Below are 26,140 nucleotides of genomic sequence, written 5' to 3'. Positions count from 1 at the left end.
GGAGTAATAAGCCCCAAACAAGCTTTCAGAAAGAAAGCTAGGCCCTGAGTTTTGCTCTTGGGGTAAGAGTAGATAATTATATCAAGACTAGTAGTTATTTTCTTACTACAAATTAACGGTTGCTAGGAGGGGTAGTACTCCCTTCTAGGGGCTGTTTAAAAATTTTGTTGGGGGTGTTTCCGACCATCACAATAATGGCAGGGGGAGGAAAAGCTGACTTTTATGGGTGGGGATCAAGGATGCTAACAATTTTGCACAGTGTGGGACAATCAATACAAAGAAGAATTTTTCTCTTTCTCTAGGACTTTTGAATGTCCTTCTGGACATTCATGTAGGTGAAATATCTGTTTATAATTATCAGAGCCTAGCACCTAATTCCATTTTACAATGTATTTTTTCTATAGTTTTAAGTTACTGGATTTTTCCAAAATGTAACTACTCTGCAATTTGAGAAAGACTGTACTTAATTTGTTCAGAAATTTACCAAGATTCATGTATCATTTCAGTAATTCATGTCTCCAATGACAATGCTGTCTGTGCTATCTGAATTATCAGTTCTATCTGTGGTGTCTGTCCATTTTATTGTATCTTCTTGTGCAGCTGGGCACAAACATTTACATATTAGCATACATATTATTCTATTAAAAGAGAGAGTATTTAATGGAATATTGCTTTAAGATATCATATTTATATTTCTAAAACTATGAGTCTAGTTATTATGAACCTCATTTTATGATAAAATTCAGGATATAAAGGCATTGTAATGAACTTGAGAAGCACTGCTGAGACTCTGTTATCCCATGTCCAGTATAATAAGGACTGCGAATTATATATCAGTCTTCTCTGCTATATTTACATATAGTAAGAGAAACCACTAAGAGTATTATTTCAAGATTTAATACATGTAAAGAAGAACAAATTAGCTTAAAGTTCTTTTTTGTCTCCAAACAAAAACAACTGAAATTTAATACTAGTGGGGGGAGGAGTAAATGTCCAGTTGGAAAATACTCTAAAGAATATTCTTACCTTCCATTGCAAAGTGAGTGAATTTTTGGTCCGATTGGCTATCCTGGGTGGATTAGGTATGTCAGGTTCACAGCTTAAGGTGGTAAAGCTTTCAGCTTCTGAAGGAGTGCCCTTCATGGAATTGTATTCTGCCTGGACTCTATAGTGATAAAAGAAATAGTTTTAACCAGGAGAATCGTTGTATCCTACCTCCAACAGCCATCAGCCTTTAAGTACTTGGCAAATCAGTAAGGTGCCCTCCAAATGTTCTATCAAGAAAACAAGGGTGGGCACCTGGCTAACTCAGTTGGTAGAATATGTGACTCTTGATCTCTAGGTTGGGATTTCAAGCCCCACGTTGCGTGTAGAAATTACTTAAAAATAAAGTCTTTAAAAGAAAAAAAATATGCGCATCAAAGTAAAGGATGGCTCTTAAAAAAAGAAATATAGGCTAGACCAGTGGCTTTCATCCTTTTTTTTTTCTTGACTGTAACACAAAGTAAGAAATACATCTTAAGTTGTGACAACCGTCTGTGTGATATGTACTTGCTCACACACACACACACACACACACACACACACACACACAAAAGAAAGGTGTCCTGAAACAATATCCCTAAGGGTAATATAAAGATACCTTCTATACCATTTGATTATTTAATTTAAAAAATGCTGAATATAACTCACAAAATTTCATGATTTAATAATGGTTGCAGTCCACAGTTTGAAAAGTGCTAAAAGTTGGACAATACTTCGGCTTCATCCACAGAAAGTATAACTGAAGACTTAATTTAATAGTTTAACAGGAATAATCCCAACCACAAATGGAGGTGACTAACCAAATATAGATTAATGAGTCCCAGCTGGGGAGGCTTTAGTATGTAAAATGTTGGTAAATTACAACAGAACTATGCAGAATAAAACAGTATCTAAGTTACCTCTCAGTTAAATGTTGTAAATTTTTTTTTAAGATTTTATTTTTAAGTAATCTCTTCACCCAATGTGGGGCTTAAACTCATAACCCCAAGATCAAGAGTTGCATGCTCCACTGACTGAGCCAACCAGGCACCCCTAAGTGCGAAATTTTTAATTTAATATCCCAAACTCTTTCTAGAACATGATGTAGCAAAAATACGTTAAGTACAAACTAACTATTATTAATGCTTCTGTTCTGGGAAAATTTCAAAAGTGGGGAGTTTTCCATATGCTAAATTAGATATGCAGACATATTATACTTATTATCTGTATATTCATTCCAATCCCAAGGTCCTACAAACAGGATAACTGACCCTTCAACATAACATTTCAGTTAAATGTTTTTGTTTTTTGGGGGGAATGTGTTGGTAATTGTACCAAAAGGAAAACCAAAGTCCACAAATTCATGTTTTTAATCCAAAATTAATACTTAAATTATATTCCAGGCTTTTAATGAAATTATTAAAAAAAACCCACCTATGCTCTACTCGATCATATTAAGGCAACATGTAGGAACTCCTTACCTTGCATGGTAATCTGTAGCTGGTTTGAGATCATTTAAAGTGACACTTGTTTCTTCTCCTCTGGGGTAAAAAAAAGGAACATTTCATGGTCTGATAAACAAGCATTTCCAGAGGATTTACATTATGTACACTTCAGTTTATGGCGGTTTATGAAATTATACTGCTTTTTACTTTACCAATTGTAACCATATTCAGATTCCACCAATATGGAATTTGTGTAATAAGGTTATGTGCCAAACTTACGTTATGTACCTGCATACCACTTTAAAACAGAAAGGTGTCCACACAGTGGGTGCAGAGAGGAATTAAGATGGTGGAAGAGTAGGGGGCCCTAAGCTTGCCTCGTCCCTCCAATACAGCTAGATAAATATCAAATCATTCTAAACACCCAAGAAATCAATCTGAGGACTGAGAGAACAAAGCTGCACGTCTACAGGTAGAAAAACGGCCACCTTGTGGAAGGTAGGAGCTGGGGAGAGTTGATTTGGGGAGAGAACAGATGTGGGTGCTGTGGAGGGGCAGAAGACCTGATCATGGAGAGAGGAGTGAGAGAGAGAGAAAGAAAAAGTGAAGCAGCAGGCAGGGGACTACATAAGAAAAAATCTTCCCCAAAACCAGTGACTGGGAAAAAGAGAGGGGCTGACTATGGCAAATTTTTATAAGCAGTAGAGCTCAAAGTCTTAAGTTTTACAAGTCCGTGCCATTGTTGGGGTTGTGCCTGGCAGGCTTAGCGGTGCTCTGGTGGGGAAGGAGTGCAGAGACCCGGGAGCGGGCAGTGTTGTCTGAGGATCCTCTGGGTCACATAGGGAAAAATAGTTCCCCTTTTTGGAGTACATTTGGGAATGGTGGATGGCCGCTCTCGGGGACAAAAGAACTGGCAGCACCAATGTGCATCCCTGTTCACTAGCATGGGAATACAGACACTGGCTGAGGGCAGCAAACCTTGGTGCTGCTTGTTGCTGCACTTTACCATAAACTCTGAACCACTGTGCAGTTGTGCAACTGCGTTTCTGGGACAAACTGGCACTGACCACAGTGTGGCGACTCTCCCCCAGAGGATCAGCAAGAGTACATAAAATTGGGAGTTTTGAAACCCAGCCTCATGTCTGAGATAAAACACGGGAGTACTGTGCCACCTGGCAGAGACCCGACAGAAGCTGGGGACACAAGAGGGGTGATTGCTTGCTCTTCTGAGAGGGCTTCCTGAAGATTGGCGGGCACGAACTCCCCAGTCCGGGGAGGAGAGTAGGGCAACACCATTTCCCCTGCACCCATCAGCACTGAGCAACACAGCACCTCCCTGCCCCCATAATGGAGGCTGGAGCTGCTTACACCAACCCCTCCCACCTGCCCGCCCCGCCGGTACCCTGCAGGTGCATCCCTCCAGAAGACCAGCACAAACCCCTCACATGCACCAAGGCTCCTGATCACAGAGTGCTGCAAAGCTTCAGCTCTAGGGGAAGTAGGATCTAGGATCTCATTTCTTTCTTTCTTTTCTCTTTTTCCTTCCTTCCTTCCTTTCTCTTGGACCTAGTTTCTTTTAACAAGCAGACCAAGACATATCTAGTTAAAACCTGCCATATAGTGGACAAGGTCCAAATACCACCCCCACTGCAGGCAAGGAGAAACTCTGCAGAGGACTGACCTGAGGGAAGGAGCAGCCAAAACAAAACAGCAGAGTACACACTCTGAAACACCTCTTGAATCACCAGGCCCAAGACAGTATAGGACCTCTTTTTTTTTTTTCTTTTTTAAACCTCTTCTTAATATAGCCATTACTCTCAGGAGCAGTATAACTAAATCACCCCCCAAAAACAGTGACCTAGACAAAATGACAAGACAGAGGAATTCACCCCAAAAGAAAGAACAGGATGAAGTAACAGCCAGTGACTTAATCAATACAGATATAAATAAGATGCCTGAATAGGAATTTAAAACAACAACAAGAATTTAAAACAACAATTATAAGGATACTAGCTGGGCTTGAGAAGGCATAGAAGATACTAGAGAATCCCTTAGTGCAGATATAAAAGAACTAAAACTTGTCAGGCCAAAATAAAAAATGCTATAACCAAGAGGCAAAACCGACTGGATGCAATGATAACAAGGATGGACGAAGCAGAGGATACAGACATAGAAGATAAAATTATGGAAAATAATGAAGCTGAAGAGGGAAAGAAAGGTATAGGATCACAAATGTAGAGTTAGGTTACTCAGTGGCTCCTTAAAACATAGTAACATTTGATCACAGGAGTCCCAGAAGAAGAAGAAAAAGGGGCAGAAGGTTTTATTTGAGCAAATTATAGCTGAAAACTTCCTTAATCTGGGGGAAGGAAAAAGACATTGAAATCCAAGAAGCACAGAGAACTCCCATTAAATTCAACAAAAGCCGGCCATTACTAAGGCATATCATAGTCAAATTCACAAAAAACACAGACAAGGAAAGAATCCTAAAAGCAGCAAGGGAAAAAAAGTCCTTAACCTACAAGGGAAGACAGACAGGGTCACAGCAGATCAGGTTTGCAGTGACCTGTCCACAGAAATTTAGCAGGCCAGAAGAGAATGGCAGGATATATTCAACACGCTGAATGGGAAAAAATGCAGCCAAGAATACTTTATCCAGCAAGGCTGTCATTCACAATAGAAGGAGAGATAAAGAATTTCCCAGACAAACAAAAACAAAAGGAGTTCGTGACCATTAAACCAACCCTGCAAGAGATATTAAAGAGGACTCCTTGAATGGGGAATAAAAGACCAAAAACAACAAAGTCTACAAAGGAACAGAGAACATCACCAGAAACACCAACTTTACCAATGGCACCTAAATTCCTATCAATAATCACTCTGAATGTAAATGGACTAAATGCTCCAATCAAAAGACATAGGGTACCAGAATGGATAAAAAAGTAAGATCCATCTATATGCTGCCTACAAGACACTCGTTTTAGACCTAAGACAGCTGCAGATTGAAAGTGAGGGGATGGAGAACCATCTATCATGCTAATGGACACCAAAAAAAAAAAAAAGCTGGAGTAGCCATATTTATATCAGACAAACTAGATTTTGAACCAAAGACTGTAACAAGAGATGAAGAAGGGCATTGTATCATAATTAAAGGGTCTATTCATCAAGAAGATCTAACATTGTAAATATTTCTGCCCCCAACTTGGGAACACCCAAATATATAAATCAATAACAAACTTAAAGAAACTCATTGATAATACAATAGGAGGGGACTTTAACACCCCACTTACAAAGGGACAGATCATCTAAGCAGAAGATCAACAAGGAAACAAGGGCTTTGAATGACATACTGGACCAGATGGACTTAACAGACACATTCAGAGCATTTCATCCTAAAGCAGCAGAATACACATTGAAGTGCACATGGAACATTCTTCAGAAAACATCACATACTGGGTCACAAATCAGGCCTCAACTGGTACAAAAAGACTGGGATCATACCATGCATATTTTCAGACCACAATGCTATTAAACTTGAAGTCAACCGCAAGAAAAAATTTGGAAAGATCACAAATACATGGAGGTTAAAGAACATCCAATGAAAGAATGAATGGGTTAACTAGAAAATTAAAGAAGATATTAAAAAACTTCAATGAAATGAAATGAAAATGAAAACATGACAGTCCAAAACCTTTGGGATGCAGCAAAGGTGATCCAAAGAGGACCTAAGAGGTTCTTGCAATATAGGCCAGTTTCAATTATTTAAAAATTCATCTTGCACAATTAAATGATAAATAACCTGTGTATTACTGAAAGCAAAACCACCAAATTTTTGCAAGGAGTGTGCCACTTCTGCATTTTGTTAGAATATAAAATGGAATCTTATTTAAAATATTAAAATATTAAGAGTTCAATGAGTAGATCATAAAAAAAGTGAATAATTTGAAGTAAAGTATTTCATTCATGGGCACTATTACATTTTCACATTTTCAAATATAATAGCACACATTTTCTTAAAATAATCATTTGATACAACAATTACTTATATATGTGGCTAAAAAACCCAGCCCATTTTCTACTTCTTTTTTTAAAAAATACTATTCTCTGTTCCTTTTCCTTCAGCCAAGTTTCTCTCCTCTCCACTTTATGGACGCCCCCCGCCACCGCCACTTCTCAAATCAAAACCACTAAATATAAGAAAGAAAACACGTCCCACTGAGGAAAGTACACTTTAATGAATTGGGCAGTTGCAGTAGCAACCTCAGAGACAGACCTTAATTGGTGTAAAGAAGGTGACTAATGTCCCTCTTGCGCTCTCTGATCAGGCTGCAAATGGAGACAAATGCTTCCTCTTAGCAAGCAGCCATATCTAACTAGAAACAGCCATTACCACAAAAAGAAACCTTATGTTGATGGTCCTTTATCACCTATTTACCTGGTAGGTAGCTTTGTCTCTTTTAAGAAATATGAACAGAATAAATACAAGGAAATCTCAATAGAGAGAAGGAGACAGGATATTTTTCTAACCTTACGTAACTAGATAATAAATACTGGAGCACTTTCACTTTCCTTTCTTCCTTATTATTAGCTATTCTTTGAAAAGATACCAAGAAGGCTGATGTGTCCAGTATTCTACGTTAATTATGATCATTCCAATGACTAACCACTTCCTTTACAATCTTCCCAGTGTTTAAATTATTAATAATCGACTTTACTCTTTACTTTTCATTAGATAAGCAACTTCTACCTGAGTAAGGATAAAAAATTATTTTACAACTGTCAGTCATAAATGTCACACTTTTAGCCACTGACTCTTTCAAAAGCCTTAGGCTTTTGGTCTATAACAACACTTTTGAACCAAGGAAAGAGAATTATGATAGGTTTTCAAAATATGATTATTAACATACCAACATACAAATGAGGAACAATGGTACTAAATTCATTTTACAATATTTACAACTGCATTTTACAAATACAATAACAATTACATTTTACAAATTCAATACAACTGACATATTAAGAATTAAATCCAACTCCTTAGAGGAGCATTGCATTTCTTGAGTATACAATCTAACAGTTCTCTATTTCTGTTCTGGGCTTCTATATACGACAATTTATGTCTCAGGAATATGTGAATAGTGAAACATCTGCCAGGGAGCCTACTGAAAAATAATAAAGCTGAATGTAGCCAATGAAAGCAATTATTCCAAGGGAGTGTAGACAGACATGTACCAGCTGGCATCTGGACTACACAGATTGAAATCAATATCACTTGTCAATTTACAGATTCAAAATAAAAGCAATGAGAGGGAAAAACAGAACAAAATTAGTATTAAACTCTTTATGATAAACCACTGACTTACATAATGGGAGGAGTAAAACCTAACAAATACTTACACATAAACACTTTTGTATTTCCCATCTTTTCCAGTACTTGAGACCAGAATTTCATAACTATAGAGCTCTGGTACAGTAGTCTCATTTGTTTCGCCATTAATGAAGCTGGAAGGAGGTGACCAGGTAAGTACTACTGTCCTTGCCTGGATGTCTGAGGCCTGCAAAAACATAATATTTAAAACTCTTTGAAACAACTGTAATGTGTATAATGAACAGTGAAAATCTAATGAGGTTTCAAGATTAAATAAAATATATCTGTATCTACTTACAAAAAATGGCTTACAAATAGAAACCTGTCCATTTGTAGACAAGATATAGTCTGTTTTAAAAGGGCAGATGGGTTCAATAAAAAATCTAAAGACCATTAGGGGCCATTCAAAACTATTAGTGCAAACACCACGTACAGTCAAAAAAGAATGGAAAAAAGTCCACTTGTACCGTATTGAAAAGGTTCATTGCCTCAATTTACAAAGTGTCTTACAATAAGAAAAAGATAAAGATGAGCAAAGGTCATGGACTGACCAAAGAAATATAAATATAAATGGATAATGCAAGAAATGATGTATAAATGCATTCATAATTAAAAAAATGTAAATTAAAACAAGATACCACTTTTCATCCAACAGACTGGATGATTAAAAAGCTAGTAATATCTATCTTGAATTAGGCAGAATAAGTGATCTCCACACAAGCATGACATTTTCCCCTTTTCAAAGTTCTCAAAGCCTGGATAAATTTAGAAGGCTATTACTGTATATATTCTGCTTCTGTTAAATCACAGAAATATATTTTACTTACTGTCATACTACCTTAAAAAAGTCTTAGTACTATGTTTCATTTACAGTGGGCTTAAAAATGATTGTTTTAATCAGTGTCCATCTGGCTATTAACCTGTAACTGTGCAAGTTTTTTTCTTTTTTTAAACAAACATACTGTTAACATACATATATGTACAACTTTTCGAGTATCTTGATTTTATGAGATTATCCTAACTGTTAAACTGTGAGAATAAGTAAGTAAACAATACTCTGAAGGTAGGTCAGCCAAAAGCATTAACTGGCATCTACTTTTTGAAAGCTTATTTTATCAGGCTTTGTGGGTACTGACTACATCATGAAAAGTATAGGTGGTAGAGATGACCTTAAGTAGGAAGGCAAAATACCTGCCACTAATTTGTTTGGTGATACTGAACTCTCAAACCTTTAGGGTCTCAGGTCTCACCTACAAAAGTGAGCGGCTGAGTGAGATGATTTATTTACCATAACTAACCAAATATAGTATTTTTAAAAGGCTTTTATTTTGGAATAAATTTACAGAAAAGTTGGGAAGATAATAAGCATACAGAATGCTTGTATATCTGTTGCCCAGCTTCCTCTATTGTTAACATCTTACATAATAATGTATTTTTGTCAAGACTAAGAAATTAACAATGGTAGAATACTTTTTTTTTTTTTTAAGATTTTATTTATTTATTTGACAGAGAGAGATACAGCGAGAGAGGGAACACAAGCAGGGGGAGCGGGAGAGGGAGAAGCAGGCTTCCTGTGGAGCAGGGAGCCTGATGCAGGGCCCGATCCCAGGACCCTGAGATCATGACCTGAGCCAAAGGCAGATGCTTAACGACTGAGCCACCCAGGCGCCCCGAGGATGGTTCTTTCTATCTGGCGAACTTGCCAGGATTATTCCTGGTTTCCCTGTCTCATTCCTTCCAACTTTTCTAACTCTTCAAGGCTCAGAGAAGGTTTTCCTAATTGCTCTATTTAATGTAATTCCCCTCTCTTCAGGAATGCATCACATTACCCTATTTCTGTAAAAGCTCTTTATACTATCACACCTGATTTTGTTTGTATATTTGCTTTCTATTTACTGGTATATAATAGGATATCAATAAATATTTTGATTGGTTGTCATGATGGCAATACTTTGACTGACTGAATGAATAACTATGAAGCTCTTGAAAGAATAAAGTAATGACATAGATTGCTAAGGCACAGCACAGTGAAAAAAACCCTGCCACAGAACAATAGGGTACGTATGATCCCTTTTTCATAAAAAGACAATAGAAAAAATATAGTCTGATGGACGAACTCATACAAATGAAGTGAAACTGGAAACCTAAACTGTTAGGTATGACCAAATCACAGGAGTGGGTAAAAGGAATTTATTTCTACTCACTATATTCATGTATTACTTACATGTTTCACCATAAAAGAGTTCACATATAATAAAATAAAAATTCAATCTTAATCACTGGCACATCTATTAGTTTACCTTTATTTTTATTTATTTTATTTTTCTAAGATTTTATTTATTTATTTGAGAGAGAAAGAATGAGAGAGAGAGTGAGAGAGCACGAGAGAGGGAAGGGTCAGAGGAAGAAGCAGAGTCCCTGCTGAGCAGGGAGCCCGATGTAGGACTTGATCCTGGGACTCCAGGATCATGACCTGAGCTGAAGGCAGTCACTTAACCAACTGAGCCACCCAGGCGCCCAATTAGCTTACTTTTAAAATGGAGTGAAGTTATAGCTCTTAAAGCAGAGAAAGAGAAATGACTAATCTGAATAACTGTGACATTTCGGTCTTTCCTTCTAGTTTTTTTCCTTTTTCTAAAGTCTTTCCTTTATAAGATTGTAATCAGCAGAGAAAAGAGAAATGACTAATCTGAACAACTGTGACATTTCGGTTTTTCCTTCTAGTTTTTTTCCTTTTTCTAAAGTCTTTCCTTTATAAGACTGTAATCACAGTGTCTAAATAGTTTGATCACTAGCGCTTTTCCCTACAAAAGCATCTTTGCATGTTTTTGGTGTTCAAAATCATATTTTTAAGTGGTTAAAATATTCTGTCCAGTAAAAATATCCTAATTTATGAATTCTTTTGTTTTATTTTTATTAATATCAGTGCTGCAAAAAGCGTTTTTGTTTGTGTAGCTTTTTATTAAGAAATGGGACCTCATAGTTTCAGAGAAGTTTAATTCTGACTGCTAGTAAAAAATACTTTGGGGTCTTAATGGGTTTAAAAAGTTCAATTTGTATGAGCACTTAAAATTAATCTTTTGTCAAGTCTGATGCATATATTTTTCCTATTAAGATGATAGCCTTTATTTAGGCTATTTAAAAAATAAGCAGAAAATTTTATGTAGCCAGATTTGCTGCCACACCTTTTGCTGATCTTATTTCTTCTATTACATGGATACTTATAAAGGGTTGGGGAATATAAACCTCTTCTATAGTTTAACTCTTGCTGCATCTGGAGTTAACTGAATGTATTTTTTATGGAAATCATATAGATGGATTTTTAAAAAACTGAAAATCAGTCATACACACATTATTTATTACATGTTTGTCTCTTCCAATGATTTTCAATGTCATTTAGTATATATTAAATCCTAGTTTAAAAAATGAATTCTTGATTGAATATTTTGCTTCACTGATTAACAAATCTTTTTTATGTTAGATCTACACTGATCCATTACTGATATCACATTCTTATAGTTTTGTTTTAATTTAAGTAATCTCTACACCCAGTGTGGGGCTTGAATTCACGACCACAAGATCAAGAGTCACGTGCTCTTCTGACTGAGCCAGCCCGGTGCCCCTAATAATAGTTAACTTTTAAGCACGTCCTGAATTAAAATATATCAAAATCCTAATGAATAATACTTAATATAAATATCAAGAAAGGGGCGCTTGGGTGGCTCAATTGTTAAGCATCTGCCTTTGGCTGAGGTCATAATCCCAGGGCCCTGGGATGGAGCCCCGCATCAGGCTCCCTGCTCAGTGGGGAGTCAACTTCTCCCTCTTCCACTCCCCCTGCTGTGTTCCCTCTCTCGCTCTGTCTCTATCTGTCAAACAAATAAAAAAATCTTTAAAAAAAAAAAAAGTCAAGAAAACACACGCAATACTTACCACTGGTTTGACAATGTTGGAAAGAAGTGCTTCAAAAGCTTTAGTTTCTTCGTCTTTTTCTTCAAAAAAAAAAAAAATTTTTAAAAATGAACTTAAATATAATCATCCCTCTCTCTCCACAATATATCTTCTGAAACTATGTTGGTAATCTGAGATTTTTATTTCCTAGTTTTTACTTTAGTTCATATTCAGCAGTTTGTAGCTCTTCAGGATTCTTCTGCTTCAGTTTCTATTTCCGTTTCAACTGTGATCCCTAATTATAATGCCACTACATATATCTGAACCAGTCACTAAGTTTTTCTTATAGAAAGTATATTTTTATTCATAGCTGTAAAAAACACTCTCTGGAATTCTCATTTCCCAATCTCATACCTCTTAACGGTTAATAAGTTAACTGAGTCTTTTTTTTTTTTTAAGATTTACTTATTTATTTGAGAAAGGGAGACAGAGTGCACGCACAGGGTAGGGGAGAAGGGGCAGAGGGAATCTCAAGCAGACTCCTCGCTGAGTGTGGAGCCAGACATGGGACTTGATCCCACAACCCCTAAGTCACGACATGAGCCAAAACCAAGAGTCGGATGCTCAACTGACTGAGCCACCCAGGCACCCGAGTATATGTGTCTTGGCAGGCCTTAACTGTGGTTTCCAAAATAAAAATGTAATTGACTTGACCATAACTTATATCCGAACTGATATATTTGTAACTTTAGCTTAATTCTTATGAAACATCAGTACTGAAAAAGATTGATCAGGTCTCAAAAATATGGGTGAACATTTTTGTTAACATAAATGTTAATGTACAAACCATGAGGCTGTTAAAACATTAAAATGGGGCGCCTGGGTGGCTCAGTTGGTTAAGCGACTGCCTTCAGCTCAGGTCATGATCCTGGAGTCCCTGGATCGAGTCCCACATCGGGCTCCCTGCTCAGCAGGGAGTATACTTCTCCCTCTGACCCTCTTCCTTCTCGTGCTCTCTGTCTCTCATTCTTTCTCTCTCAAATAAATAAATAAAATCTTTAAAAAAAAATAAAACATTAAAATGTATTGGTGGGGAATGGAAATTATAAAGAAAAGGAAGCAGTGCTCAGAGTTCATATGGTGCAAGTCACAGGTTAGGAGAAAGGTCCAAGGGAAATAAGGGGATTTTAAGAGAAAAGAACTTCTGAAGAAAGTAATGAAGAACATCATTCCTATAGAGTATATAGATTGGTGAATGACATAATGAGCTGCTTTCAGGCACTCTTATATAAAGAAGTTGGTAGAAATAAAGACTTTCGATAAAAACCAGCACAGCCTTGTCAAAGGGCCCAAAAAGAGAGGAAAATGAATCTGGATGAACTTTACCAGGGTTTCCCTTCAAAGAGAAATTTCTCTTAGCTAATAAAATTGGCAATTTAGGTGAAAGTACTAACTGAGCTTTCCCAAATTGTAAAAAGAAGTACCCTAGTAACAATTTAGGTTCTAAAACTTCTCGCATTTAGAAAGTGTTATTAAAAACAGTTTATCTGGGTATGGTGAAATAACTGAAAGAATATACTTATAGTTGATTAAGTAACAATGAAAAGTACTAACAAGAATAGTTGAGGGTTTTAGTTACCTTCCATTTCTGTATCAATTTGTGCACCACCTTTCCCTTTCCCTGACTTATTCTTTGCTGATCCTACATTTACACCACTAGCATTTTGCCCTTTTATAAGCCCATTATGTTCATTTATGGGAGAAGGGCATTTCTGGGGCGATGACGGTGGACTGCTCATTTTATCTTTCTGTGTTCCTTGGCGATCCTTTAATTTTTTCTGCAAACGTTCATATGTTTTACTAGATCTTTCATCTCTAAAGTTGGACCTTCCATGTGTAGAGTGAGCATCTAGGAAGAAACAAAAACATTTTAAAACAGCATTTACTCCAAATATATTTATGATATGAGAAAGGAACAGGAAATAAATCTATCATTACATTATATAAAAACTATTATAAAATATTTCAAAGAATAATTCTGCACAACAAAGCTATTTGTTTCTGCATTTACTGACAGAACCAAGCTTTTTGATTATAATTAAATATATCAAATAAATTTACAGAGACATTTCTTTTCTTCATCTTTTTTCAATTAACTATTAACCTCCACAGAAGCAGCTTGGTGGTATGTTATGAAAATCAGAGGTGGGGTAAGAACTGAATTGAACTGTGTACAGTTCTTTTTCTTTTATTCTTTTGTAATCATCACTTTTAGCATCTCTTTCAACTTCAAACATATAAAGTAGGTAAACAGAAAACCACCACCTGCCTAAATTCCCTTATGACTCAAAAAAAAAAAACAACAAAACCCCCCCACAAAAAACAAAAACAAAAAACAAACCAAATAATCACTGAAAAATAAAGTTATAGGAGTTAATAAAAAGAAATTAGGACTGCTTACTAAGAACAGAGTCTAGGCACAAAACACTGCATCTCTGGTTATCACAAACTCAAGGCTGTGATTTAGAAGAATGTATTTATTCTAATAAAAGTCACACAGCACTTAATAAAATCAATCAACTTCATAAATATCATTACCTGTCCCAGAGTTTATTTTTATTTTAAATTTAAAATCTGTAATGAGAAATATTTTTTAAAAAGGCTCAAAAATCTCAGTATAGTTTTAACTTATCAGTGTTTTAAGAAAATTAGTACAATATTCTTGAAATTAGTATAATAAGGATATGTACAATAACATTAGAATAAAAAACACAGGAATTTGGGTATCTACATATAAAAGAATGAGTTTGGACACCTATCTCACATCATATACAAAAATTAAAATAAATCAAACACCTAAATGTAGAAGGTAAAACTATTAAGTACATAGAAGGAAACACAGGTGTAAATATATATGACTTTGGTTTAGATAACAGTTTCTTAGGATACCAAAAGCATAAGCTATCAAAGAAAAATCAGATTTCACCAAATTTTTCTTTTTTGCATTAAAGGATAACACTGAGAAAATAAAAAGACAATGTAAGAGAAAATATCTGTATATCATATATCTGCTAAGGGACTTGAATCCATAATTTATCAAAGCTCTTACAACTCAACAATAAAAAGACAAATAACCCAACTAAAAAAGTGGGTACAGGATCTGAATATACATCTCTCCAAAGAAGATATACAAATAGCTAATAAAGCAAATGAAAAGGTGTTCAACATCAGTAATGAGAAACAAGCACATCAAAACCACAATGAGACACATGTTCACATTCACCAGGATGGCTAGAATCAAAAGACAATATCAAGTTTTAGCAAGTATATGGAGAAATTAGAACCCTCACACATTGCTGGTGGGAATGTAAAATGGTGCAGTCATCGGGGAAAACAGTTTTTACACCTTCTCAAGAAGTTAAACAGAATTATTATATGAGCCAGCAATTCTACTCTTAGGTATATCTCAGGAGAAGTGAAAACATGTTTACATAAAAACTTGCTTACAACTGTCAAAGCAACATTATTTATTATCCATAATGGATAAAAGTGGAAACAACTCAAATGTCCATCAATTAATAAATGGATAAACAAAATTATACCCATATAATGTAATATTTTTCAGCCATAAGAAGGAATGGAGTACTGATCATGCTACATTTTTGAACTAAGCCTTAAAAAAATAGCCCAAATGAAAAAAAAGCTAGACACAAAAGACAACATATTGTAATGAACATTTATATCAAGTACACATATTGTGCATATATTTATATGAAAAAGCTAGAATTTCCTTTTCATGAAAGCTGCTACTAGTTATAAAACTACTGTCAATTATTAGGATCTAGTGGTAGACACTTTGGCTTATAAACTCAAACACAGTATGATGACTCTTGTCTTCCGTCACTGGATAGCTAGTTTTTAGATTTGTACCTCTTGTGGATTTGTATTTTTCACTTTCCCTCACAACATTGTGAATCATATGCATGTATTCTAATATCCCCTCTGAATAACAATGGGTTTTAACAATGTGAAATAGCAATAGTTATAACATCTAGTTTTTTCTAATTTTCTCAAACACCTTTTTAAAAATAAGTCATAATTAGCAGTAAAGAAAATGGAAGGATGAGACTGATTTGTAGTATAAACTCTTGTTACTCAAGCTTTCACTGGACCACTGCATGAGCCTCACCTGGGAGTGTCAGAGATGCAGAAACCCAAACCCCACCCAGACCTACAGAATCAATGTGTTACTTGGCCAAGAGAAGTAATTTTAAAAAATATATATGATATATGACATAATATATATTTACTACTTATAGGCTGTGCTGTATAGTTAAAATTCTGTATTTAGAGTTATTCTGTAAGTTTACTAAACATTAATGAAAGCTACTGCTAAGCGCAAGTGATAGGTAAGACAGATTTAGTTGTCAGGGGTGTACAGTCAAATAAGGGAGAAAGACATACGAATTAAAAAAAATCAAATTGTGTTAAGTTCTGTGAAAGAAACCGGTTTCAGTGTGAGAGACTAATAAGGTAAGGTCACAGACGGTCTCTCTGAAAGCTGAAATCTAAAGGGGAAAAAAAAGGAGCCTTCCACGGAAAAGGGAAAAGAGTATTCCTGGCAGAGAGAACATCATGTGCAGGGCACTGAGGCAAAAAGAACTTGGAGGTTTTGAAAAACTGAAGGGAAGTGGGGTGGGACAAGTGGGACAAAGCAGTCAGAGGCCACAGGGGAGGGCCTTGTTAAGGCCAGTGGGTTGCAAGCAGGGTCAATTTGGGCCCCTACGGGTCATTCGGCAATGTCTGGAGATATTTTTAGTTGTCACAACTGGCTGAGGATAGGGGACGGTGGGTAGGAGCTGTATGCTACTGGCATCTGGTAGGGGATGGCTTCTCCTGAATATCCTACAACGCACGAACACTCATCCATTCCCAAATATCAAGAGTGCAGACGTGGAGAAATCCTGGTCTAGTAGAAGGTTCAGGATTTTATTCTAAATGCAATGAAAGTTACTGAAATCTTGTAAATCTGAGAATGGTGTGATTTACATTTTAAATGATTACTCAGGCTAAGCCTGGATGGCTGGGGCAAGAACGACAGCAGAAAACCAACTGGAAGGCAGCTCCTGCTATAGTTATCCTGACAAGAGCCGATAGGGGACAAGATTTGAGTAGCAGTGGAAAAAAGTAGATAAAATTTAGAAACTTCTGAACATAAAAATGAAATCAACTGATGTAGGGGTTAAAGAAGGAAGAATAAATCTGATCATGTGGTTTTCACTTAAGCAAACTGAGTAGACAGTGGTACCATCTATCAAGATGAAGATGACAGAGAAAAGCAGGTTACATAATTGAGATTTATGTTTTAGAAACAATGTAACTGATATGCACGAGGCATTTAAGTGGTTATCAAGAAGACAGAAATCTAAGTCTGAAGGTCAGAGGTGAGGTTTTGGCTGGAGATACAAATCTGAGAGTTGTCAGTATAGAGATGGTATTTAACCACATAGGAAAGAATAAGATTACTATTTTGTGTATGTGTGGTTGTCTATTCTTCCCAATAATTTATTAACTCCCTGGGGGCCAAGGTTATGTCTTGTTTCCTCCCCCACCTCCCACCTCAGTCCTTTACAGAACCTAGCAACTTTGGTAACTGGCATCACAACCTTAAGGATTTAACAGCAGTATGATTATTCCTGGCTGAAAATGTTCCTCAGAGTCTAGCTGGCAGAACAGAGAAGAAAAGTTCTTGTTTGAACATGTCCCCACTAAATATTGCTGCACAATATAAGTTATTTTCCCTCTTTGATTTTCTGTTTATTTTTTTGCCTTAAGGGGTAATCATGAGGATGAAATACTTAACATAATGCTTGGGTAAGAGAACATGATGGTGATATTGTTATTGTTTTGTCATTTCTTTTATATAAGAGGAGGAAAGCATCTATTACATCCAAGTAAAGAAGAACTCCATAAGACAGGAATATTTTTAGATGTCTTACCTACATCTCCATATACTTGTGAAGATTGATACTGTGGCAAATACTGTGTTGCCATGTCTCCAGCTCCAGTCACTGGTGAGTACATATGGCGTGGTGGAGGGGGCATCATGGTTGGGACAGGAATGAAACCAGGCAGAGGAGGAGGATGTGGGGAACGGTGTATGACTGTGTGACTGCCCGGATGAAACTCTGGTGCCTGAGGAACCACAACAACTCTTCGAACACCATTGTCTTCAATAACCTACAAAATGAACATTGAACATTTTTTCCATAAGATGTAAGCAATTCTTTTGATACCGGTTAGAGTAAGAATTTTTATACCATAATTAATTAAGAAATTTTACAGAATATGAAAAGAATTTATTAAATACACTAAGTACATATGATTTAGTATAGAACAACATGAAGCAGTTTTTGTTATACAATGCAATATAAATCTTAAATCAATGATGAGATTAGCTAAATAACAATATAAACAATGAGCCATAATATTAGGTATTTATTTCTTTGTGTTAATGTGCATTTACTGATGCATTAAAAAAGAAGGGAAACTCAAAGGAATTTTTGGTTTGAACACAATGTGGGGGGTGCCTGGGTGGCTCAGTCAATTAAGTGTCTGCCTTCGGCTCAGGTCATGATCTCAGGGTCCTGGGATTGAGCCTCACAATGCGTCTGGCTCCCTGCTCAGGGGAAGTCTGCTTCTCCCTCTCCCTCTGCCCCTTGTCCTCCTTGTGCACGCATGCTCTCACGGTCTCTCAAATAAATAAATAAATCTTAAAAAAAACAACAACACAATAGGGTCAGGAATTAATTCCCTTTTCCATATTATGGATAGGGGTGGAAGGAAATAAGCTGTAGAAAGAACACAAACTGTGAAGTAGAAATGGGGAAAAAACTGGATCCAGATTCTGAAGATCAACCATATATTGCATTTAGGTACAAAATTCTTGCGAACATGACCAGGACAATTTTAATAGCTGAAGATCTTTTCAAGGGAGACAAACACCTAATATATTAAGTTAAGGAAAGTATCTGTGGCTTTCAGTTTTAGAAATTATACGTTTTTTAAAGTTTTTATTTTAATTCCAGTTGGTTAACATACAGTGCAATATTAGATTCTGGTGTAAAATATAGTGATTCAACACTTCCATACAACATCCAGTGCTCATTACAACATGTGTACTCCTAATCCCCATCACCTATTTAACCCATCCCCCCATCCACCTCCCCTCTGGTAACCATCAGTGTGTTCTCTATAATTATCTGTTTCTTGGTTTGCCTCTCTGTTCTTTTCCATTTTCATTCGCTCATTTGTTTTGTTTCTTAAATTCCACGTATGAGTGAAGGCATATGGCATTTGTCCTTCTCTACTTACTTCACTTAGCACAATACTCTCTAGCTCCATCCATGTTGTTGCACATGGCAAGATTTCATTCACTTTTATGGCTGAGTAATATTCCATTGTATACATATACCAAACCTTTTTGTCCCTCAGATCTAGGATTAGGGTTCGGTTTAGGGACAGAATAGTTAGGGTTAGGGACAGTGTGAGGATATATGCTTAACCCTAACCCTAACCCTAAAGTTATCCCTCTGGAGAGGTCTCTGAACTGTAGGATAATAGGCACATACCCCCACACGGTCCCTAACCTTAACCATTATTCTAGCCCTAAACTGAACCCTAATCCTAGATATTATACATTTTTAAATAGGGGTTACACTGCAGGAAAGGAATTCCTAAAATGACAGATTTATTCCCGTTGAACCTCACTGGAGCTGCGAGGATATACAGGAAAGCCCAAAGGGTATAGGATTTTATCTCAAAATTAGGAATCCCTCTATTAAAATAGAGCCCTTAAACCTTTTAGACTTAAAAGATTACTATGGAGGTTTAACAAATGGCTAATAATACCTTCTCTTAAGGAAACAGAATATTATTAAAATGTTAAGTGCTAACTTAAAGGCAAATCCTGCTATATTCAGGAAAAACAAATTTTACTATTCTTAAGGACAGCAAATTTTGGGGGTGCCTGGCTGGCTCAGTTGGAAAAACATGCAACTCTTGATCTCACGGTTGTGAGTTCAAGCCCCATGTTGGGGATAGCGATTACATAAATAAATAAACTTAAAAAAATGGAATAGCAGATTTTGTATATAAACATATACATGCTTGGTAAGTATATTAGAAAACACACTTATTTAGGTACAGATAAGCCTAAATTACAACTAAATGATTATTGCTTTAGAAAGATTATAGTTACTATTAAACACCCTATTCAACTATCCTTATCTGCTGGAGTATGAGCTGACTTGTCTGTACTAGAAGACCAAATTAATTCAGTTTTTTATATATTAGCTCTAGAACTATAATGCCTTGCTTCCAGCCAAATAAATGCCTCATATTCTGCCTTTCTCCCCATTTAACTCAGTTCTGAATTCAAGCCTCAGACAAGTGCATATAATTGGCAGAAATGAAATATCTGGAGTCCTAGCTAGAGAGAATCTGGAAACTATTTATAGCTTTTCAGCCTCTAACCTACAGGAAGGGACATTAGAAGGAGGTTGGAATGGATTTTTGTAAGCCAAACCACAGTGTCTGTCACAATATACTACTTTCACCTTTATCAACTCTCCAACTCACAAATCTTAAATGACTCCCATTTCTGATAGGATTATAGTCCATACTCTCTGACCTGGCCTTCAGTCTTGTTCCAACCTGTCTTCCTACATGTATTTTTTTCCTACACCAAATCCTGAACTCTTAACTCCAGCCAGGCTGGTATACTAAAAACCTATCTTCATACAAACCTATGCATTTCCATATCTTGGACTTTAGTTTATGACATCTTTCTTTTCACTTTGCCTCCCCTCAATCTACAACTATGCAAATCTCATCTATCCTTCCATATCTAGCTCTAACTTTACCTTCTCTGCTCATTTAAAAAATGACAGAAACATTGGTAAGTTAGGCAAGAAAAAAATGTGAGTGATGTCTTTGTGGGACACACATACTAATGGGGCAATGAACACAAAAACAAGAGTAAATTATTTAGCATGTTGCAAGGCGATAAGTATCATGGAAAAAAAAACAGGTAAGGGGGATCAGAAGTATTGTGGGAGTGGGACAGGTTGCAGTATAAAATAGAGTGACCAGGATAGGACTTACTGGCAAAATGAAATCTGAGCAGACTTGAAGTAACTGAACGAATTAGCCATGTAAAAATCTGGAAGAGTGTTCTGGGCAGAGAAAACAGAACAAAGCCCCTAAGAGATAAAAGTAGTTTTAGAAAGAAGCCATTGTGTCTGGTTCAGCATAAGGAAGAAGAAGGTAGAAGCAGGTAAGGTCAAATGGAGTGGCGGGGTCAGGTAGGACCATATGAGCTATTAATAAGCACCTGGACTTCAGCATTTATATTAGTGAAAGGAGGAACCATCACAGAGTTTTCGGCAGAAAAGTGATATAAGTCACTGGTGCCCAGCCAGGGGTGATTTTGCCCCCTATGAGACATTTGGCAGTATCTAGGGACATTTTTGGTTGTCACAACTGGGGGTGGGTACTACCAGCATCTAGTGGGTAGAGAGGTCAGGGATGCTGCTAAATACCCTACAACACAGAGGACAATTCCCTACAACAAAAATTACTGGGCCTAAAATGTCTGTAGTGCTGAGGTTGAGAAATCCTGACATAACCTTATATTTAACAGGATTACTCTGACTATTGAGTTGAGAATAGACTGTAGGACAAGGGAAAAAACAAACAAATGAACAGGGAAACCAGGAAGCTATTGCAGTATCTAGGCAAGAAATGGTGGCTTGGACCAGTGTGGTAAAAAGAGGTCCACATTCTGCATATATTTAAAGGTAGAACAACAAGATTAGCTGATGATGCCACTGGAGAAGTGAGAAAAAGAAGTTATGGAAGGATGGTATTCTACCAACTGTAAAAGGGGAAGGCTATAGGGCAGAGTAAGTTATTTTGGGGGGAAACATTCGGAGTTTTAGGTTCTGGAATGTGAATTTGGTTAAGTCTATAAAACATCTAAGTGGAAACATGAGTAGGCAGTTAGACATACTAGTCTGAAGTTCTAAAAAGATTGGAAAAGGGCAACCAAGTAAGGTAGGAAGAAGACTAAGAGTGTGGAGTCTGGAAGTTTGGTGAAGTGTATCAAGGAGGAAGGATCAACTCTCTCAACTACTACTGAAAGGTCAAGTAAGATGAAGACTAAGAAATGACCACTGGATTTAGCAATGTGGAAGTCACTGCAACTTTGATGACAACAGTTTTGGTGTAAACATAGGGGCAAACCCTAACTGGGTTTAAGAGAGGAAAGTGGGGAGCAGAATTAGAGAGCTAATAGCCCAATTTTAGCAAGTATTCCTGCAGAGGGGAATACGGAAATAAGGTGGTAGCTGGTAGTAGTGGAGTCAAGAAACTAAAAAATGTGTTTTTAGGGCGCCTGGGTGGCTTAGATGGTTAAGCATCTGCCTTTGGCTCAGGTTATGATCCCAGGGTCCTGGGATCAAGACCCGCATTGGGCTCCCTGATCCTTGGGAGCCTGCTTCTCTCTCTGTCCCCCCACCCCCTGTCTCTCATGAATAAATACATAAAAATCTTCAAAAAAATTAAAGTGTATACTTTCTTTAAAAAAAAATGTGTTGCTTTTAGTGAGAGCAATGACAACATGCTGATACAATAATGAGAATGACCCATCAGACAGTAAGAAATTGATGATGTAGAAGACAGAAAAATGCAGGCAAAAGGGAATGGGATCCAAGACTCCACTGGGGGCACTGGCTCTAGGCAGAAGCAGGAAAGTCTGTCTTCATTCTAGACGAAAAGGAAGTGTGAGCTGACATGAGACTGCAGAGCATGTCACCCCAGATGCTGGTAGAGATTCCAGGGCTACGGGTCTGTGGAAGGTTTCTTTTGATTGCTTTCCATTGAACCCCATCCTGGGCACCACAATCTTAATGACCTCTCCTTCCTGTCATTTCTATTACATTTATTTTGTATCACTTGTTAGGTATTTAAAACACTGTAGTATTTGTTAACTTTCCAAATGCATGTGTCTTACCCTATAACTTAACTGTAAGTTCTTCAACGGACACGTATTAACTATTTAATCCTCATAACAAATAGGTAGTATTATCAACATTTTTCAGATGGGGAAACTAAGGCATACAGATGTTAAGTAAATTGCTAAGGTCACATAGAAAGTAAGTGGAGGAGCCAGTATTTGAACTCTTGCACTTTGGTTTTAATTTCATGTCTATCCACTTTGTGGGCACAGAACCCACAGGTACTGGTTTCTCTAGCATTTTTTTAAATGTCACAACACAAGCGAGATCTCATTGGTTAAAAAGAAACACCTAGGGAGCCGAAAGCGACTGCCTTCGGCTCAGGTCATGATCCTGGAGTTCCGGGATCAAGTCCCACATCGGGCTCCCTGCTCGGTGGGGAGTCTGCTTCTCCCTCTGACCCTCCCTCCTCTCATGTGCTCTCTCTCTCTCTCATTCTCTCTCTCAAATAAATAAAATCTTAAAAAAAAAAAAAGAAACAGCTAAATTACTTACGAAATTAAAACCACTTTTCTACTGAAAAAGAACATTTAAAATACAAAGATAAGCTGGGGGAAGGAAGAATGGGAAGTCATTGTACACAGTTTCAGTTTTGCAAAGAGTTCTGTAGATGGATGTTAGTGAAGGTAGTCCAACAGTGGATATATTTAATGCCACTGAACTGTACATTTAAAGTTACAATGGTAAATTTTTTGTCATGTATATTTTACCACAATTAAAAAAAAAGAAAGCTAGGAAACAGAAAAAAGAAAAAAAGAGCCAGACCTGTACTACTTCAAGTAACCATCTGAGCAGCCAGTAACTTCAGGAGTGAGGCTGGGGGCCTCAAAACTATCCACTAAGTCCAGCTGCTGACAAATGGCTAATCATGTAGACAATGAATTTTATACTAACAGGGTACACCAATGGTGATGATTAAAATAAAATCAGTAAGTTGTGAAAAGAAAAAAAAAGACAAAATATAATCCAAATTAGTCTATGTTAAAAAAAATTAAAACAAAGATAAGACCATAAAATAGAATTAAATAGGGCTATCAGCACAGGTCTACCTAAACACATATGCCACACAATTTCTAATTAGGCAAAGCCCTGTTTTCTCCTTTATTGAACAGAGACATAATTAAAAGGGGCTACAGAAAGAGGGGTTTGTGTTTACATCTCCTGTTGTGTGTGTGTTCTCCTCGAGAATATACATTCCATGACAAATCTGTTCTGCTTACCATTTTCTTCCCAACACCTGGAACAACTCCTAGCATAGGGTAGATGCTCAGAGAAAACTGCTGAATCAATGATATGACCAGAAATAAATGTATTCCCATTAGTTCTACTGGAATGCCACATTATTTTCCCCCTTCTTAACAACACCATGCTATTAGAATTCTGTGATTTCCTCAATTCTTACAACCTTTGCTTCTGCCTAACTTTTAGCAACCTACTTCTATAGCCTCACTCTGAACCCAAAACTATTCCCACTTTAAGCTACTAATAATAATATAGGTATTTCTGGTCATTCATTCAACAGATATTTATTTTATATACCTAACTATACATACATACACAATAATGCTGCCCAAAACATTTGACACAGAAGACAGATCAGACTAGTATGCAGAATCTTTGAAAAAAGTACTGACCTCATTGCTGTATGCTGACATAAAGGCAAAGTGAAATATCAAGTCCAGCTCAAAGGAGTAATCTCAGACTTTTCCTGAAGTTGACACAGCTCCCTTCCCCACATTATGAGATCTACAATCCCCTTCCTGTTAGGTACCCTCTCATCACCATAACCCACATTCCATAAGAAAACAGGGGAGCCTTTAAAGAGAGGCAGAAGGAGAGAACTTTTGATGCTGCTTTTTAGGTGTCCCACCATTCAGGCAGTCTATAATCTTTTCTTGATAAGTCATTAATTTCATCACTAAAATATGAAATGTTATTCTATGCTGCAATGCTCTTAGGGACTATAAGTTAGTATTATTTGCCAGTAAATTAAGCTCCTTCTATTCCTATCACCATTTGCTTTCTGTGTTTTATAGTTTTTGTTTTTCCATTTGATATCTTAGTTCAGTTGGCACATATTCCTGCTTCTATTGAGGCACGTCAGTCTCTCACAAACCTTTTCTTATTAAACTACAAAAATAAAACTCATTAAGCTTATGTCTAAAATTATGTTTGTAATTTTGTAGTTAAACAAAAGGCTACAGGGAAATTTATTTTATGTTTACAGAGAGTATCTCTAGGTTATAAACATTCAATGCAATTTTTTTCCTACCCTTTTCTTACCCTTTCCACATTTTCTACATATTCATGATTAGAACAATATACAACTATATTTGAAGTACAGAACTATATTTGTCCTTTACCACTAAATATATTTTCCATTGGCCTGTTTGCAAAATTAATATTCTTTTATGTTTAAGCATCTAGTGAACAGTTTTTCTTTCTGCATATCATTTAAACTAGCTTTAGGTCTATCATATTGGACAGTAACTTATAGTTTCATGGTTAATAAAAAATGGCTTATTAAAAAATAAAGATTTCCTTTTTTTTTAAGATTTTATTTATTTATTTGACAGAGAGAGGGAACACAAGCAGGGGGGAGTGGGAGAGGGAGAAGCAGGCCAGAGCAGGGGGCTCGATCCCAGAACCTTGGGATCATGACCTGAGCCGAAGGCAGACGCTTAGCTGAGGCACCCAGGCGCCCCCAAAAATAAGGATTTCTAAAAATGATTCATTTTCTGATCCAACAACAAAAGCTATGCAACTAAAAAATTAAGTCTATTTTAAGAGCTACTTTTGTTCAATGTGGTAAAGGGGGTAAAATTGTCCTTAGGAACTCTACCCTTTTGATGGCAAGGGCATTTTACATCTTTGTAACAGCAACCTTCTCTTCAAAACTTAAGTCAACAGAATAGAATCATGCAGGTTCCCATTACTTTTGAGTAGAATGCTAAAATACACAGCAATAAAGTACAAATATTATAAAATAAACAATATTGCAGAACTCTTGAATGAGAATGCAGAGGAAGTACAATACAATACTAGCAATTTTAATATTGAGGGTTTGGATTTTACAAATCTCAAATAAGAAAAACAGAACAAATTACTCCTCTAAAGTTACTGATACCCTGTCCTTGTCTAATGTTACTCTTAAAAATGAAGTTAAAATATATGTATGAGTTAATGATGAGTTAATATCTGAAGTGCTTCTAAATTTAATAGGGACATGCCACTGGTATAAACATTACAAATCTGAAGGTTGTTAGGTCCTAGGTAAATCATGATTTCTTCATATGTTTCTCCTAAAAGTACTTTCATTAAATTTCAATCTGAAT

At 36.5% G+C, this 26,140-nt stretch overlaps 1 protein-coding gene across 6 annotated transcripts in view; it reads right to left on the bottom strand.

Moving 5' to 3' along the window:
- Nucleotides 1-26,140, bottom strand: part of FNDC3A (fibronectin type III domain containing 3A) — a 155,186-nt gene that overhangs the window by 37,111 nt on the left and 91,935 nt on the right. For all 6 annotated transcript variants that reach the window (XM_027590846.2, XM_027590847.2, XM_027590849.2 and 3 more), the window contains 6 exons: nucleotides 17,727-17,967; nucleotides 13,367-13,636; nucleotides 11,770-11,828; nucleotides 7,866-8,023; nucleotides 2,505-2,564; nucleotides 1,027-1,165 (listed from right to left, as the gene is read on the bottom strand). In XM_027590846.2, coding sequence (XP_027446647.1) covers nucleotides 1,027-1,165; nucleotides 2,505-2,564; nucleotides 7,866-8,023; nucleotides 11,770-11,828; nucleotides 13,367-13,636; nucleotides 17,727-17,967 — 927 coding nt within the window. The remainder of the gene's footprint in view (nucleotides 1-1,026; nucleotides 1,166-2,504; nucleotides 2,565-7,865; nucleotides 8,024-11,769; nucleotides 11,829-13,366; nucleotides 13,637-17,726; nucleotides 17,968-26,140) is intronic.

This window comes from Zalophus californianus, chromosome 3 (genome assembly GCF_009762305.2).
Source record: "Zalophus californianus isolate mZalCal1 chromosome 3, mZalCal1.pri.v2, whole genome shotgun sequence".
Taxonomy (NCBI): Eukaryota; Metazoa; Chordata; class Mammalia; order Carnivora; family Otariidae; genus Zalophus; species Zalophus californianus.
The sequence above is the reverse complement of the archived record's forward strand: the minus strand, read 5'-3'. Positions and strand labels throughout refer to the sequence as shown.